At 45.0% G+C, this 17251-nt stretch overlaps 2 protein-coding genes across 3 annotated transcripts in view; one reads left to right on the top strand and one right to left on the bottom strand.

The window, feature by feature from the left end:
• The window catches only part of lrrc8aa (leucine rich repeat containing 8 VRAC subunit Aa), a 24089-nt gene extending 10756 nt beyond the window's left edge, over positions 1-13333 (bottom strand). The window contains exons 1-2 of one of the 2 annotated variants that reach the window (XM_053649343.1): positions 13194-13333; positions 66-213 (exon numbers count right to left, since the gene is read on the bottom strand). In XM_053649343.1, coding sequence (XP_053505318.1) covers positions 66-203 — 138 coding nt within the window. In that variant the 5' untranslated portion in view covers positions 204-213; positions 13194-13333. Of the gene's footprint in view, positions 1-65; positions 214-6836; positions 9315-13193 lie in introns of those variants that run through there. The other variant, XM_053649344.1, reaches the window with a different exon arrangement.
• nat10 (N-acetyltransferase 10) lies at positions 13318-17251 on the top strand. Its single transcript, XM_053649341.1, has one exon. It carries the CDS (start codon positions 13430-13432, stop codon positions 16679-16681), a length of 3252 nt encoding a protein of 1083 aa, XP_053505316.1. The 5' UTR covers positions 13318-13429; the 3' UTR covers positions 16682-17251.

Genomic DNA, 17251 nt, shown 5'->3' with positions numbered 1-17251 from the left:
ATTTCCCGTGCATAGAGAGAGAGACAGAGAGAGAGAAAAAGGGATAGATGAATAGAAAGGCAGACCTGCAGTGTGCCCCCGAACACGGCGATCATCAGCATGACGATGGAAATGTAGTCGGTGAAAACGTCCCACCATGGCTTCAGGATCCGGTACGCCGGCTGTGTCTCGGCAAAATAACGCAACTCGGTTACGGGAATCATGATGGTTTACCTGAGAGCGAGAGAGAGAGAGAGTTAGTTATGAATTGAGGTCTTTAAATACAATGAATTGAATATCATGGTGTGAATGTTTTTGCAAGAACACGTGGAGACAGACGTGGTGTCAGGCCGCTACCATGTGGACAGACACCGGTATCTGTGTCCACCAGTATCCTTCTGCACGCTCCTATACCATGTGATCCTATTACGCCTAACGTACTGTTGCAGCCATCAGTTTACATATGCCACGCAGAATCTGCAAGATGTTTTTAAAAGAGGGATCATTTGGGGCGGCTGTGGATCAGGTGGTAGAGCGGGTCGTCCACTAATCGTAGTGTCGGCGGTTCGATTCCCGGCCCACGTGTCTCCACGTGCCGAGGTGTCCTTGGGCGAGACGCTGAACCCCGAGTTGCTCCCGATGGCACGTTAGCGCCTTGCATGGCAGCTCTGCCACCATTGCTGTGTGAGTGTGTGTGTGAACGGGTGAATGAGACACGGTGTAAAGCGCTGGACCAAAAAACACCAGCATCTTCAGGATCTTGTGCTTAAACAGTATCTTTAATAGAGAGGGCGAGGATGGCCGACCCAAGTGTGCTGTGAATTGTATGCACACAAAAGGTGAAGCTATATCCCTGGAATATTTCTCGAATGGGTGTATATTTCTTTCTTTACTGATATGGGTGTGTGATGCTGCAGAGTTGCCAGATCTCCGCGGGAAAAAATCATCCACACGTGACTTCAGGGAAGATATGGTTGATGTCTGAGCGACCGTGAGCACGGGGTTTGGCTTTCATCGGGTCTATTTGTGCCAGCCGGTCTGATGGCAAGAGGTTATCCCGAGTGCAGATTAAATCATTTTGGCATGCTGGGAAATTCCATGTTAGATGTTGAACGAACGAACTTATTTTTACGCCGAATTTCCTGTAGACGTTAAACGTCTTGTCCCAATATCCCAACAGACTTCATCGTTATCGATCGCTCAATTCCCACATAAAAGGGCTTTTAGTCTCGCAGCACTTCTTATCGACTCCAGTTCCATGTTTCTTTTAGGCACCATGTCTGAACTGCAGTCATTTTTAAGTCACCTCGGATAATAGCGTCTGTCAAATTAAGAAAGAAAAAACCCCCCCCACAAAACCCTTGCTAATGAGACTAAAAGCGCGCGTTCCCATTATCCAGATGCTACCGACACACGCTGCTATTGTTTATTTCGTTATCCGGCAACACGTCCATTATGGAGGCCACTCCGCTCACTTTACGGTCAATTACACACCACGTTTCATCTATTTAAATCTGGGGAAACGGATAGCCTGTTTACAACAGGGCCAAGTTATAAGAATAGCAGACGTACAAATAGGAACCTTAAGGGGATATGTTTACGGTCGATAAATGCAACGTTACATCACTACTTTAGGTGTCAGGTGGTGATATTCATGGTCTCGAATGCTAAATAAGGCGTGGTCATGATACGCATCATTGTGTGCTTGAGGTTTAACACGAACACCCAATTTGACTGATAAATAAATAAATAAATAAATACCTGCCATATGAGTGTTATAAGCCTGTATACAGAGGTCATGCGCTCCTATAAGTAAGTCAGAGTTACATAAGGCCCGCATGATGTACATGTCGGTTAGTCATGGACACAGGTGTGTGAAAGGGCACAGGTCATGGCATAGCCCTCTGACTATTATTACAGTAACCATACAGTAATTAAACTTATATGGTTAATTAACCTGCCTCAATAAAGCATCCTTTCCTATCAAGATTGATTTATCTGCTTTCCCAGGAAACACACACACACACACACACACACACACTTTGCATACTTTTCAATCCTTTCTCAGGCCTGAAATTCAAATTCAGATAAAATCAGAAGGAACACAAACACCGAAAGGAAGCACAGTGGAGTGTGTGTGTGTGTGTGTGTGTGTGTGTGGAGGAGGTATATGGGAAAGACTGTAAAAGAGGCAGTAAAGATTAAGTGTGAAATTTGTGTGTGTGTGTAAGAAAGCTGAGTAAAAGAGGCTGTAAAGGTTGAGCATGAAGTAAAGACACACGTGTGTATGCGCATCAGTTGGTATGTAATTCGGAACAGCACTGTGCCCCCCCACCCTTCCCCACCCACAATGCATTGCCGGGAACCCAATTTAGCATTAACGGCTATGCCGTTAAACCTGAGGCTTCAACTAATTAGAGTGTTGCTACCACACCCTCCCTTAGCGGTGCTCCTGCATACATGCATGTACACACTCCCCACACGAGAATGAATGGTGGGCGGAACTAGTGGGAATTCGTTTAACATTTCTCATAGTGAGGCGTTCCTTTAAAAACGAGCCGCATCAATCGGAGATCTTTTTTTTTTTTTCCTTCCATTTTATGTCAGTTTTCTTAGTCACATTATGCTCAAGGCTGGATTATACTTGTGTTTAACTATGCATACCCATGCAATACCAATATAAATAGTCTGGGGCTGTATAGCACCATGTGACACGGACCGCGTTTACACGGACAGCAGTAATCTAATGATGGACCTTATTCTGGATGAGACGTATAATATTCTGATTAAGGTGTTTACATGAGTCGCTTTTAGAATACTCCTTTCATGTCCCCGTTTTACACGTTATAGAACATAGATCGATTAACGGCGCACGTCATTACGTCCCCGCGCCACGCCGTCCGACGTTCCCTCCAGAATTTCACGTATCGACATACAGTTGGTCTTCGTTATGGAACCGTATACAGTTTTGGGTGTCTTTATTTTTAGTTTTACGAACGCTTCGAGTGCGGGTAATTATTTGTCATGCTATACGTGCAAATAGACATATGTGTCCTACTATATAGGGAGGCAAGTACGCGGTTTGGGACGCAGCCGTGCTCTCTTGTTTGCCGTCAAACGGTCGAGCGCTGCCGTGTGTGTACGTGTCCTGTCGCAAAATGCGGTGAAAACTCTCACACGACGTTAATAGTGTGATTAAGGTGTCTGTAATACACGTCGATAATGCGACTAAAACTGGAATACTCCACACGCCTTAATTCCATTTGTGTTCACTTCCGGTATGACTTTAATCGGATTAAGGTCAGCAGAAACGGCTGTTTACATGCTAGTTTCTTATTCAGAGTATCGTCTTAATCGGGTTCGTATCGGATTGTTGTTGTCCATGTAAACGTTTTAATGTAAAAAGCAGACAAGACTAAGGTTTGGAACACACGTTCACGACCGCGCCAAACTCCCTCGTGTATTACAACCTCAAACAGAACCCTGAAACGGATTCATCGGGATTTTATGGCTTGAAGCGACACAAAAGCATCGCTAAGGAAGACCTGTTTTACTACCCTTTGTAGTTACTCCCCCTTGTTTGATGGACAGTTAAGCTCCTCCTCCTCCTGTTCTGAAAGACTATAAACGGTTGCAGCTTTTCAAAGTCTCGGTCGGCTCTCGGAAGCAATTCAGATGACAGATAACTAGCCATTAACTGGAACGCGTAAAGACAGTTACACATGCAGCTATTTCTGCCCTGCAATGTGGATGCCAGATTGAAGTGGCTAAATTACTCACAGCTGCCCACAGTCTGAATCATCCCAGACAAAGTGTGTGTGTGTGTGTGTGTGTGTGTGTGTGTGTGCCCGTTCAAGTACACTGCTTCCTCTAAATGAATGCTTTTCCCGTGATGGACTGCCTGGAGGAAAAGATCAGACGTGATGAACACAGGCCTTCGCGAACACAACGATGGACGCACGGCTGTAAAAACACGAAACAGATCTTTCTGGTCGTCAACAGTAGACGGAAGACGTGAGTCATTTCGATTAAGCGAGTTACTAAACAGAGACGCACACGGTCCTATTCAATAACGGAGTGAAAACGAGGAAAAGCCGTTCCAGCAGACGATCGTAAAAGACGAAGGTCAGGAGAAACAAAGAGTGTCGAAAAAGCCGCCAAAAACAATGCCTTAGCAGGTCTATAAAGGGGTTCGGGGAGGGGTAGCACTCCCACGCCGTCATCGTCGACTGCTCAAAAAAAAAAAAGATTGTAAGTTTGTTCTTGTGGATAAAGTTTGGAATTGTTACACACGCACAAAATAAATCGGATTCGATCATGTATACATAATTAGCTTGTAATGAACCAAATATGTTTTGAAAACATGTTATCGCTCTCCAATCAGCCACCAACCGGGGATGGGTGGGGCAAGAATGAGCTTCCGTAGAGACACGGGAAGCCAACCTCTACATCAACTACTCTGCTCATGATGCAACACACTTCCACATACACCATCTCACAGAAGCGCCAATTACATTGATCTCGTTTATACATCCAAGCAGTTGAGGGTTAAGAGCCTAGCAGTGGCAGCTCGGTGGTGCCGGGATTGAACTCTCGACTTTCTGAACTGTAGTCCAACCTCTTAACCACCGAGCTACCACGTCCCTCAATTGCCTAGCGTCTCTGTGATTGACAGGGGAGGGACGGTATCACCTACGGTATCCCGTCCCTCCCACCCAATTTTACCCTCTTGCGTTTTTCCATGCTGTTTTTCACCATTATTCTTACCATTTTTTTTTTTTTTGTGAAAGAACGCTGGAAACGCTGATTTCATTCGAATAAATGCTTTTTCACGTTACGGTTAAAGTCAGGCGGGAAAAGAAGAAGAAACTAAAGTGAAGAGAGAAAAAGAATAGTGCGGAGGATGGAGTTAGGAAGAAAAAACGAGCGATGTTATGGGGGGGGGGCGGAGAGGAAGTGAGATTTCACAGACGGAGTGAAATCTCTTTCACTGTATGTGTGTGGGAGTGTGTGAGATCATGGGGGTCAGGAAAAGTGACTCAGCGCAGACAGAATGACGTCTCTACGCCAACTCCTGTACAATCATTACACACACACACACACACACACACACACACAGTCATTCTGACTGGAATTATAGGCATGTTTTACCTCACAATGCTAATGCTGCTAACATGGAGGGACCAGTGGAGGAACTGTGTGCTGTTACATTTTATTTGCACAAAATAAACACCTATTTCTTGAGCATTTCTTTTCAAATCCCATCAAATAAATGGGACATTGTGCGTGTGTGTGTGTGTGTGTGTGCGCGTGAGTGTGAGAGAGGGAGAGAGCGTGAGAAAGATAAGATCCTCACAAAGTCTCTTCTCTCTCTTTCATTCACGTGCTCTTCTGTATCCATCTGTGTGTGTGTGTGTGTGTGCGTGCGTGTGTAATCGGTCTTTGGGCGGCTCCTTTCCCAGCACAACTGCAGGCTAATCACACTATTTGGGGTGGGTATCCAGTAAACAGGCGCGCACACACACACACACACACACACACACTCTCTCTCTCTCTCTCTCTAAGCCCTACAAATGTTCCCATGTTCCACCTCACTATGCTTCTTCGTTCAATTCAATTCCACACAGTTCAGTGTGTTTTACTGGTAACAGTATACACGTGTGTGTGTGTGTGTGTTGATAAAGCTCAGCTTTCAGTGTGTGTAAGGAATAACAAGTGTATGTGTGTGTGTGTTCGTCTCTTCTCTTGTCCATCTGTGTGTCTCTCTATCTTTCTTTGTCCATCTCTTTCTCTCAGCCATTGTCTGCCCATCTCCATCTGTCTGTCTGTCTATCTTTCTGTCTCTCCATATCTCTGTCTGTCTGCCTCTCTCACACCCTCTCTGCCTCAGCCTACCTCGGTCTCCCCCTCTCTGCCTGTCCGCCTCATTCGACCACTTATCCACTCTGAAGCGGCTTCCTGGGTCATGCGGTAACACCAGGCTAGTGCAGCCCACCTCATGGACACACACGTACAGAGTACTTAAGACTTTCCTTATCCGTCCGTCCGTCTCTCTCTCTCTCTCACACACACACACACACCATCTTCCAATTATTCTTTACAACCAAAGGACCTCTTTTTGTGCACCTTCACACTACAGTGAAAGGAGCTGCTGTGTTTGAGGACATTCCTGTCCATCTGTCTTCTTCATGTCAGTGTCAGACACTCCGCCCACAGACAGTCTGATGAACGCTGTAAACACTGGGTCTTTTTCTGTCACACAAACTACTGGACCTTCTGGTGAGCAACATGTTTACAATGGACCCAATACAGCGTGTGTGTGTGTGTGTGTGTGTGTGTGTGTGTGTGTGTGTGTGTGTGTGTGTGGGGTTCAATTCATTCAAGATAATCATCAATGAATTCTCTTGAATATCATTAAATATTAACACTGATGCTTATTATTCTCTCGTTTCTGTACTTTAGGTCCAAGAAACACACAACAGACACACACTTCTTCACCTCCTTCACACACTATTTCCCACACACTATTTCCCACACAAACAAAGGGCCTGTTGTCTGATCTGTTTTTGGACTACGATTCTCCAAGGACACCATGTCCCTACCTGCTGCTTCCTTAACCCACAAGTTGAACAAAACACACACACACACACACACACACACCTACCTTAAATGTTAAACATACAGATAACATCCTACAAACTCATTCTGCTTCCCATGTTCTTCCACTCGTCATTCTGTCACTCATCTTCAGATAGAATGATGCAACCACACACACACACACACACACACACACACACACACACGTTACACATACACTGGGAAACTAAACAGAACGGTGGCCTGTAAATCAAACCTACCTGTGTGTGCGTCAGCGTAAAGTCCATTCACCGCTGTTCCCCCAGTGCTGATAAATGAAGGATTGTGAAGGTCCGGTAGTATCATCAGGCCGTACGGAATTTCACAGGAGCTTTTTTTTGCGATTGTTCCGGTCGAAATTTTTTTTGCCGCGTTTTTCTTTTTTCAACATTTTTTTTTTTTTTAAACTACACGGATTTGTAGGATCACGACCTTCTGATTGGTAGTCCAATGTTTTTATCCACTGAGCCAGCCATGATATGGTGCCCCGGGAGCCGAAAGGGTCAAGGGTCTTGCTCAGGGGCCCAATGGTGAAAGTTTGGCAATACTGAGGTTGAATCCCAACTTTCAGATCAGAAACCACTGAGCCACTACTTCTCTACAAGTAACCACACGTTTGCGGCTGGTTTCGGGGACCTTTCGCGGGTGAGGTGAGCGTGTTTGACCACTACGCCTCAGATACCCGTGTCGAAAGATAGTTGCAACTCGGTAGGTCATAAGGTTTGACTGTTTTTAGACGAAGTTTAAAACCCTACCCGCTTTGATGGGTATTAACTACTTGGAAGAAGAGGCCGTTTGAGTGACACTGCAAACAACCGACCACAGACTTTCCCGTCTAACGGCGCATGCACGTGCGAATAACATGCAGGTCTGAACGCGATCGTCAGCGCTTTTCTCCTCCCAAACGGAAGTTCGTCACGCGCTTTAGCCACGCCAGAAGCGAAAACAACTTATCGACCGGTATAACCTGAGGGAGAGGAGTGTGCCTCCTCATTAAATCGCTTTGCAGGCTGACACAAAGATGATCGAAGGTCCGGCCAAGTGTTTTAACAAATCAGATCGGTATCCGATCAGAGCAAGCGCGTGAAGCGACCCGGTGTAAACAGGCCCCGAGTATCAGATGATTTGTGGGCTGTGGGTGGAGTATCTGAAGCCGAGACCAGTGGAAAATGAACCAGGACGCCAAGTTCCACCGGATTCTGATTGGTCCAGGTCTTATTTATGGCTTCATTCGAAATCATTTCCTGAAATTCATGTGACTGGTGGACATTAGGTCTGATCTATTGCATGTAAAAAGCACAAGCAGCTGAATCATCATGTCCTAAGTGAATTTTCACATCCCTGCGGGGATTTACGTGTGTGTGTGTGTGTGTGTGTGTGTGTGTGTGTGTATGTGTACAATCAGAGGTCAATAACCTTATGGCATTATTCTTCAGGGAGATGTTATTCTAAACCCGTGTGCACACGTAGGTCCGTGTTAACACAAAATCAACATGAGAGTGATCTCACTGTTTAAAAAGCACAAGGAAGCGTACCATTGTGTCATGTTTGTGTGTGTGTGTGTGTGTGTGTGTATATAGGTCAAGTAAGGATTTTGTGGCCGGAGGTAAAATCTACTATTCCTGTGCAGTTTGATTAATGATTCATGCATTCCACTAATATCATGAGCACACACACACACACACACACACACACACACCTGCTCCAGCATGCCCGAGGGACGCAATGCAAAAAAATTTTTTTTTAAATAAATAATAATAACGAACACATCGTGAGGCTTGTGTTTGTGTTGATGTTACGAGCGACTCTGCTCGATCCCTCTTTTCCTGTTTGGCTTGCTTGCGGTTTTGTCATTTGGCCTCGGCGTCTGGAAAACCCGAGTAAGAACATGAGCAGATCTACAGCAGACGTGTGCACATAATACAGTTTTCGCCTAGTCTTTGAGAACAAGTGACGATATCACGATAACAGACGCAAGGACGACAGACCACATGACACGGCGTGCTCGATACGGGAAGATAATCCAGTACAGTTTGGTGCGATACGGCCGAACGCAAAGCACGTCCTGAAGTGTTTTGGGTTGTTTTTTTTTTTTTTAATTCCTCTTCTACAGAAGTTTCCCCAAATGTTACTATTTTTAATTTATTAATAAAACGTGTCATGCTTTTTAAACCACATTTAGTGTTGTGAAACATCCACGAGACAAGTTCCTCTAATCGAGTGATTAGAGAGAGATTCTTTTTGTCTCTCCTTCTTGAAACGAATAAGACGAAACCATGCAGCTTGTCGTGTTACTGAGAAACCAGAAAGCGCAAAGTCCTCTGTCCTGAACACGCTCATGCGGCTCGTGCGGAAAACTACCCGGATCGGCGAAATTGTCGTGCGCGGTTTGTCGGTAAATGATGGCGACCGTTTCTTGCCCCAAATCTACGGAAAAAGCCGTAAGTAAGTCTGAAGAATTCCAAGCTCCTCCAGATATTGCGGCGCTTGCTTGGTTTTGCTTGGATCGTGAAATCCAGGAGGGAATGAACAAAAGCACCGGCACTGGAGACTCCTTCCATAAGCGTTAAACAAACGTCACCATAGCAACGATTTACGTGGGTTTTCTTTGTTGAAGTACACCGCACGTTTGACTCTTTTTGCCTCGTGGTTATGTAGATCAGGTTACTATAGAAACGATACCACGTTACAACTAGCCAGGGTTGTCACGATACCGTAAACATCTCACGATACAATACTGGCTGAAGTATCTCGATACCAAGTAGTATCACGACACCACGCAACGTCGTGCCACTTCATCATTCAAATCTACTGAAATGAACCAAATTGACAGAAATATAGACGTCAGTGAAAACAGACGAACCTGGCTATTGGGGAAAAACTCATGAACAATCATACGGTTGGCAAGCAACTAATTCCCTGTGCCACATATTTCATCTATTGTTCCCTCGAGCAGTGAAATCATGCAAATGGAAACTGTCCCAAGAGTACGCAGAATGAACACATCGTTAGGAATAAATGACTGAATTTGGAAATGAACTCGCTTACGATCAAGCACGAAGCACAAACAAACAGGACTTTTCAAGCACTAGTTTTCGTTTGTTTTCCAGGGCCTACACAAGAGATGTCATTCAAACATTAAGTCTTATTTTTATTTAAAATCCAAAAAATTAAAAATAAATAAATTCTGGAGTAAAAAGTAGGCACGCACGCACTCTGCTTTGTGTCGAGCGTACCGTACGCCGTTCCTATGGTACGCGTCAAAAGTGAAGCATACTTCCTGCTTTATATTTCTGAGTGAAAGGATTGTATTCGTGTTCGACCGAAAATGAACACTTTAAAGTTATTTAGTGATTTCGTATTTATTGACTTTGTATGATTCAAGCCCTTTTTAAGCACCACTAGATAGAAAATGGCAATTTTCAAGGTTTTCCAGTACTTACATTTCTAAAAAGCCAAACTCAAGCGCTTCAAGCACTTGGTACGAACCCTGATTTTAGTATTTACACACAGCGGTTAGCGTCACGTTAGCGTCAGCTCGCTTGGTAGCAAAACAGGAGATCTTTACTGATTACTGTAAAAGATTTAGGTTGGATGAAATGTCACTAACCTTTGTGTAACCCTGTCCTTAAAAGCCTTAAGAAACACTTTAAACACGCTGTTGTTAGCATGTAGGGTGGGCAGAATGCTAAGAAAAGCTGCCGACTTCCCCGCCGCTCCTACGTATTTACCAGGAGATAAAAATCACACTAACACAATCAGGGCGCAGTTTTCCGAAAGCATTACACACTTCCACCTTAACTGGTAGATTGTTCAACGTGATGCTCGACGTCCTTTATGCCGTGATTGTTTTGGGAAACTCGGCTCGGGGCTTGGCGAAATGATGATACGGTGTTGATATTGCGCTAGAACAACATCCTGATGCACCTTTTCTAAATATGTTCATTAGCGTTAGCTGTCCGAGCTTTTAACAGGTCTGTTACTCAATGAAACAACTATTTCACTATTTATACATCGTACAAACGTTAAACTAAAATATTTAAAACCAAAGCAGCACTCGGTGCCTTGTTGCTAGTCAAACCACAGCAAACATACACGTTGTGACACATGGCGTGCATCACTAATACGTAAAATATTGTGTTTTCCATTTCCTGTCCTCTTCAGGCAGCAACTACTTCAACCTCCGTTGCAGCCAATCACGTCAAGCTTCAGCATACCGTGCGTTCGGAGATGCTTTTCTGCTCACCACGGTTGTAAAGGGGGGTTAATTGAGTTACCGCAGCCTTCCTGTGAGCTCGAACCAGTCTGGCCATTCTCCTCTGAACAGGTGTTTTTTGGTCTTCGCGCCACTCTGTGTAAACTCTAGAGACTCAATGTATATATACACACACACTGATCAGCCAATAACATTGATTATCGTTACAATGGCACCTGTCAAGGGGTGGGATATATTAGGCAGCAAGTGAACAGCCAGTTCTCAAAGTCGATGTGTTGGAAGCAGGAAAAATGGGCAAGCGTAAGGATCTGAGTGACTTTAAGAAAACATACATTTTGATGGCTAGACGACTGGGTCAGAGCGTCTCCAAAACAGCAGGTCTTGTGGGGTGTTCCCATTATGCGGGGATTAGTACCTCCTAAAAGTGGTCCAATGAAGGACAACCGGTGAACCAGCGACACGGTTATGGGTGCCCAAGGCTCGTCGATGCACGTGGGGAGAGAAGACTAGTCCGACTGATCCGTTCCCACAGAAGAGCTACTGTAGTACAAATTGCTGAAAAGTTCAGCATCACAGTTTGCTGCGTATCCGCAGGCCGGTCAGAATGCCCATGTTGACCCCTGTCCACCGCCGAAAGCGCCTACAATATGGGAACATGGGCATCAGAACTGGACCATAGAGTAATGGACGAAGCCGGTCTGGTCTGATGAAAATCCACAGGGAATTGGTCCTTCCTGCGCTGATGTACCCGATTCATGCCGTGAGCGTCAACGAGGGTGTAATCACGATCAGCACTAAACAAGAGCCAAAGCGTTCAGTGGTGAATCGGTAATTCAGTGAATGGAATGAACGCATAGAGGAATGTTTATATCGTGATTACCAAATAAGAATACGTCCATAAGCACAATACAACTTGCAAACGTTTACCTACACTCAGGACAAGAAGTATAAGCAAAAAAAAAAAAGCTTCACACTTCTCTGTTCGCTCACTAAAACCTGGAGTGTATCAGAACCTTGAATCAATCCTGAATGAATCGATCTCAAAATGGCTCCCATCTGAACTGATAGAGCATTACATAAACAACAGAAGCCACTATCCTGCATGATGCACTTAGAGAACTGGATGAATCAGTAATATGAAATGATTCCTTACTGAACATAGAGTGCACTACGTAGGATTCGGAAGCCACTTTTTCATACACCGTAGCACAATTCTGTAGTAATCAAGTGGACGAAATCCCAAACGGCCTCACACAGGATATACAGTTTACTACAAAGCATACAGAAGCCCACTACATAGGGTATTTACATAAGACATAGTAAGCTGAATCCCAGTGTGCTTCCTGATGGAGGTATAGTGCACTAGGTAGGGTGCAGAAGACACTAAGTCACACCATATAGCACAATTATGTATTGAGTAAGGGGATAAACGCCCAATAGCTCCCTGTTGGAGGTACAGTGCACTATGTAGGGTGCAGAAGACACTAAGTCACACCATATAGCACAATTATGTATTGAGTAAGGGGATAAACACCCAATAGCTACTGGCATAAAGTTGGTTTGACGTTGGACATTAAGGGACCGTCTCTAAAGTTACATACTACACTGTTAGACACGTTTCTAACTTCAATAGCATTTGAAGGGAATGACTTACAGTCATATAACCAACTGTAAAGTGTTCATCCAGGTGTCGGCTATAACGCACGCGTTTTAGATTTTTGATATTTATTAAAAAGCGTCATACCCGACACCTAGTCGAACGCTTTCCAGTGGGTTATATGACTGCAAGTCATTCCGTTCAAATGCTATTGAAGTTAGAAACGTGTTTAACAATGTCGTATGTCACTTTAGAGACGGTCCCTTAATTTCAGCATATCAGCGAATATCGAACGTCCAACATCAAGCCAACTTTATGCCAGTCCGATAGCTCCCTGTTGGAGGTATAGTGCATTATGTAAGGTGCAGGAGACACTATTTGACATCCTACAGTACTGATTAGGAGGCTGAATCCCAAACGGCTTCCTACAGGACATACCGTTTACTACAAAGCATACAGAAGCCCACTACGTATGATGCTTACAGTAAGCGCAGTCATCTGAATCCCAAATTACTCCACATGACGTAGGAGACACGTTTTCAAACTTTCCCATCATTTAGAGAATGAATATATATATATAAATATAAGATATTATCTCATACCCTCATTCACCTACATGTTTAGGCGGCAGTTGTTGTTTAGGATTCGGCCGTTGGCTCTTGTTATTTACACTTTTTTTTGCTTTCCTCAAGCAACAAAAGCATTGAAACCATGTTTAAATTAAAATAATAACAATAAAATAATTATAGTTCTTTTAAGACTCACCAGTTTTGCTTCTGTCTTGTTTCTGTAACCGATACATTTCCCGCTGAGCCGCAGCATGGAGAGCAGCGAGTACTCTGCTCCGGCAACCCGAAAAAAGGAGTCCTGAGGCACGCAGGATAAGCCACGCCCAGGAAATTACGTCATGTGCGAGACCGGGCGTGCGTTAACGCTTAAAAAAACAGGGGAGCTTGCTTAAGGCAGTGCAGGGCGTTCCTGCGATAGAAGCCTAAACGCGCATGCGCAGTATCGGGCGCAATGTCAAATCTCGTCCAAATCTCGTTGACGTAATCGCGAGAAGACGTACCCGGAAGTACTTTGGTCCATGTGAACGTGCCGTGCTGGTCGGTGTGCGAGTTAGCTCGGAGAGTTTTGTAGAGTTTTTTTTGTTGTTGTTGTTGCTTTTAGCATTTCTAGAGAAACTTTTAAGCATGGCGACATACCGGAAGAAGGTTGATAATCGGATTCGTGTCCAGATTGAGAATGGAGTCGCACAGCGGTATCGCACAATGTTTGTGATAGTAGGTGATCACGGCAGAGACCAGGTTGTTATTCTGCACCACATGCTCTCCAAGGCCGCAGTGCGAGCACGACCCTCGGTCCTGTGGTGTTACAAGCACGAGCTTGGCTTCAGCAGTAACCGGAAGAAACGCATGCGGCAGTTACAGAAAAAGATCAAAACTGGTACTCTGAACCTCAAACAGGATGATCCCTTTGAGCTCTTCATCGCTGCCACCAATATCCGTTATTGTTACTACAATGAAACTCACAAGATTCTGGGCAACACCTATGGCATGTGTGTTCTACAGGATTTTGAGGCGTTAACTCCCAACCTGCTGGCTCGAACCATTGAAACAGTAGAAGGTGGTGGTATCGTGGTCATCTTGCTGAGGACCATGAACTCACTGAAGCAGCTGTACACAATGACAATGGATGTCCATTCTCGCTACCGGACCGAGGCACATCAGGATGTTGTGGGAAGATTCAACGAAAGATTCCTACTGTCTCTTTCTTCCTGCAAGACCTGTATAGTAACCGATGATCAACTCAATGTTCTGCCGATCTCCAAACACAACGCAAACATCAAAGCTGTGCCACCTAAAACACAGGACGACGCTCTGCTGCCACAAGAGCAGGAACTAAAGGACCTGAAAGAATCCCTGCAAGACACACAGTCAGTGGGTACTTTAGTAGACTGCTGTAAAACAATGGACCAGGCCAAAGCTGTGTTGAAGTTCATCGAGGCGATTTCAGAAAAGACCCTACGGAGCACGGTAGCGCTCACCGCCGCTAGAGGACGGGGAAAGTCTGCGGCACTTGGATTAGCTATCGCTGGGGCTGTTTCGTTTGGCTATTCCAACATATTCGTCACCTCGCCCAGCCCGGACAATTTGCACACGTTATTTGAGTTCATATTCAAAGGCTTGGATTTGCTTCTCTACCAGGAACATATGGATTACGAAATAGTCCAATCTTTGAATCCTGAGTTTAATAAAGCTGTGGTCAGAGTGAACATCTTCAAGGAGCATCGCCAGACCATTCAGTACATCCACCCTGCCGATGCGGTCAAGTTGGGCCAGGCCGAGTTGGTGGTCATTGATGAGGCTGCTGCTATCCCGTTGCCACTGGTGAAAAATCTGCTTGGGCCTTATCTTGTGTTCATGGCTTCTACGATCAATGGGTATGAAGGCACCGGGCGCTCTCTTTCTCTCAAACTGATTCAGCAGCTGCGCCAGCAAAGCGCAGACAGCCAGCAGAGCCTCTCGGCTGAAAACAGCGCCACGAGCACAGCCAGATTGGCTGCAGCGCGCTCGCTCCATGAAGTTTCTCTCCAAGAGTCTATTCGGTACGCTCAGGGAGATCCTGTGGAGAAATGGTTGAACGAACTCCTGTGTCTGGACTGCTTGAGCGTGCCGCGTATCATTTCAGGCTGTCCGTTGCCCGAAACCTGCAATCTGTATTATGTGAACCGTGACACTCTTTTCTGTTACCACAAAGCCTCCGAAACCTTCCTCCAGCGTCTTATGGCACTCTACGTATCGTCTCACTATAAGAACTCCCCCAATGACCTACAGATGCTCTCGGATGCTCCAGCTCACCATCTTTTCTGCTTGCTGCCTCCTGTTCCACACACACACAACTCTCTGCCAGAGGTCCTAGCAGTTGTGCAGGTGTGTTTGGAGGGGGAGATTTCCCAAAAATCCATCCTCCACAGTTTGTCCAGAGGGAAGAAGGCTTCCGGAGACCTCATCCCTTGGACTGTATCGGAGCAATTTCAAGATTCTAAGTTCGGGAGCCTCTCAGGTGCAAGGGTGGTGCGAATTGCGGTGAACCCTGACTACCAGGGGATGGGTTATGGGACCCGTGCTCTGCAGCTCCTTCAGCAGTACTATCAGGGCGAGTTTCCGCTCTTGGATGACAGTCAGCCGACCCCGGTTGCATTCAACTCTGTCAGCAGTGAGGCCATGAGCCTTTTAGAAGAGGTTGTGTCTCCTCGAATGGATCTACCACCCCTCTTGTTGAAGCTGAATGAGAGGACCGCGGAAAGACTGGACTACTTGGGTGTCTCGTATGGCCTCACGGCCCAGCTGCTCAAATTCTGGAAAAAGGCTGGGTTTGTTCCAGTGTATTTAAGACAAACTCCAAATGACCTGACAGGGGAGCACTCGTGTGTAATGCTGAAGGAACTGAACACGGAGGATTCAGCAGAACCGAGTCACTGGCTGCCAGCTTTCTGGAAGGATTTCCGACGGAGATTCCTCTCTCTGCTCTCCTACCAGTTTAGCAGCTTCAGCCCCACGTTAGCCTTAAACGTACTGCAGAACAAGAACATCAAAGACGACAGCCCGACAACTCTAACGGTCGCGGAATTAACGGCCCAGTTCACCCCGTACGATCTGACTCGTTTGGAAATGTACTCCCGAAACATGGTTGACTACCACCTGATTATGGACATGGTGCCTGCCATAGCACGGATGTTCTTCCTCAAACGACTCGGCGATACCTCGCTATCGGCCGCACAGTCCGCTCTGCTCTTGGGACTTGGTTTACAGCACAAATCGATAGATAATCTAGAGAAAGAGATTAAGCTGCCCAGCTCTCAGCTCATGGGGCTGTTCAACCGTCTCATGCGTAAAGTAGTCCACTTGTTCAACGCAACCCAGGAGAAGGCAATCGAGGCGGATATGGTTCCCGTCAAAGAAGTTGACATGGAACCGACTGCCCAGGCGTTGCACCGAGAATTGGACGAGGCTGCCAAAGTGTTCGAAGAGAAACACAAGGAAGACATGATGAAGATTAAGGATATGGATCTTTCCCAGTACATGATTCGAGGCGAAGATGAAGAATGGACTGAAGTTCTGAAGAAAGCTGGCCAGACAGCAATAGTGAGCATCAAGAGTGATAAGAAACGCAAACTGGAAGGGGAAAACAAGAAAGAGTTTCAAGGCAAGAAGATGAAGAAAAATACCAAGAAAAAGGGCAAATTTTGAAAGAAACCATAATTACTAGACGAACAAAACCTTGTTTGTTGCCATGCGTTTGTTGTTGTTTTTTTTTACAATTAGTTAACATGCATTTATCGATACTGAACTGTACATCCCAATGCCTTAACCACTGAACTATCACTTCCACTTGCATAACATTTTTATTGTGCTGTACATGAACCATGAACAGGAGATATATAATAAAAATACTCTCTCTCGCTCTCTCTCTCTCTCTCTCTCTCTCTCTCTCTCTCTATATATATATATATATATTTTTTTTTTCTGGTTTAATTTTTTTTGTAATTTGGATTTACTCCCTGCAAAAATGACATAAAGCCCACTGAAGTATATTGCAGGAAAAAATGTTTTTTGATTCATTCATGTATGCTGTAGTACATTCTGTATAATAAAGAGGTACTATGTTCTTTTTTTATGTTAATAGAATGTTTGTTATTGCTTTTAACATGAAAAAGTTTATAGTATTGAGGAATGTGTGTAAGTAATTAATTGTAAAAAAAAATAAATAAAAAAACCCCAACAAAACAGCACCCCTGGAAACGATGTATATGGCCTTCA

Source organism: Ictalurus furcatus, chromosome 18, assembly GCF_023375685.1.
Source record: "Ictalurus furcatus strain D&B chromosome 18, Billie_1.0, whole genome shotgun sequence".
Lineage (NCBI taxonomy): Eukaryota > Metazoa > Chordata > Actinopteri > Siluriformes > Ictaluridae > Ictalurus > Ictalurus furcatus.
The sequence above is the reverse complement of the archived record's forward strand: the minus strand, read 5'-3'. Positions and strand labels throughout refer to the sequence as shown.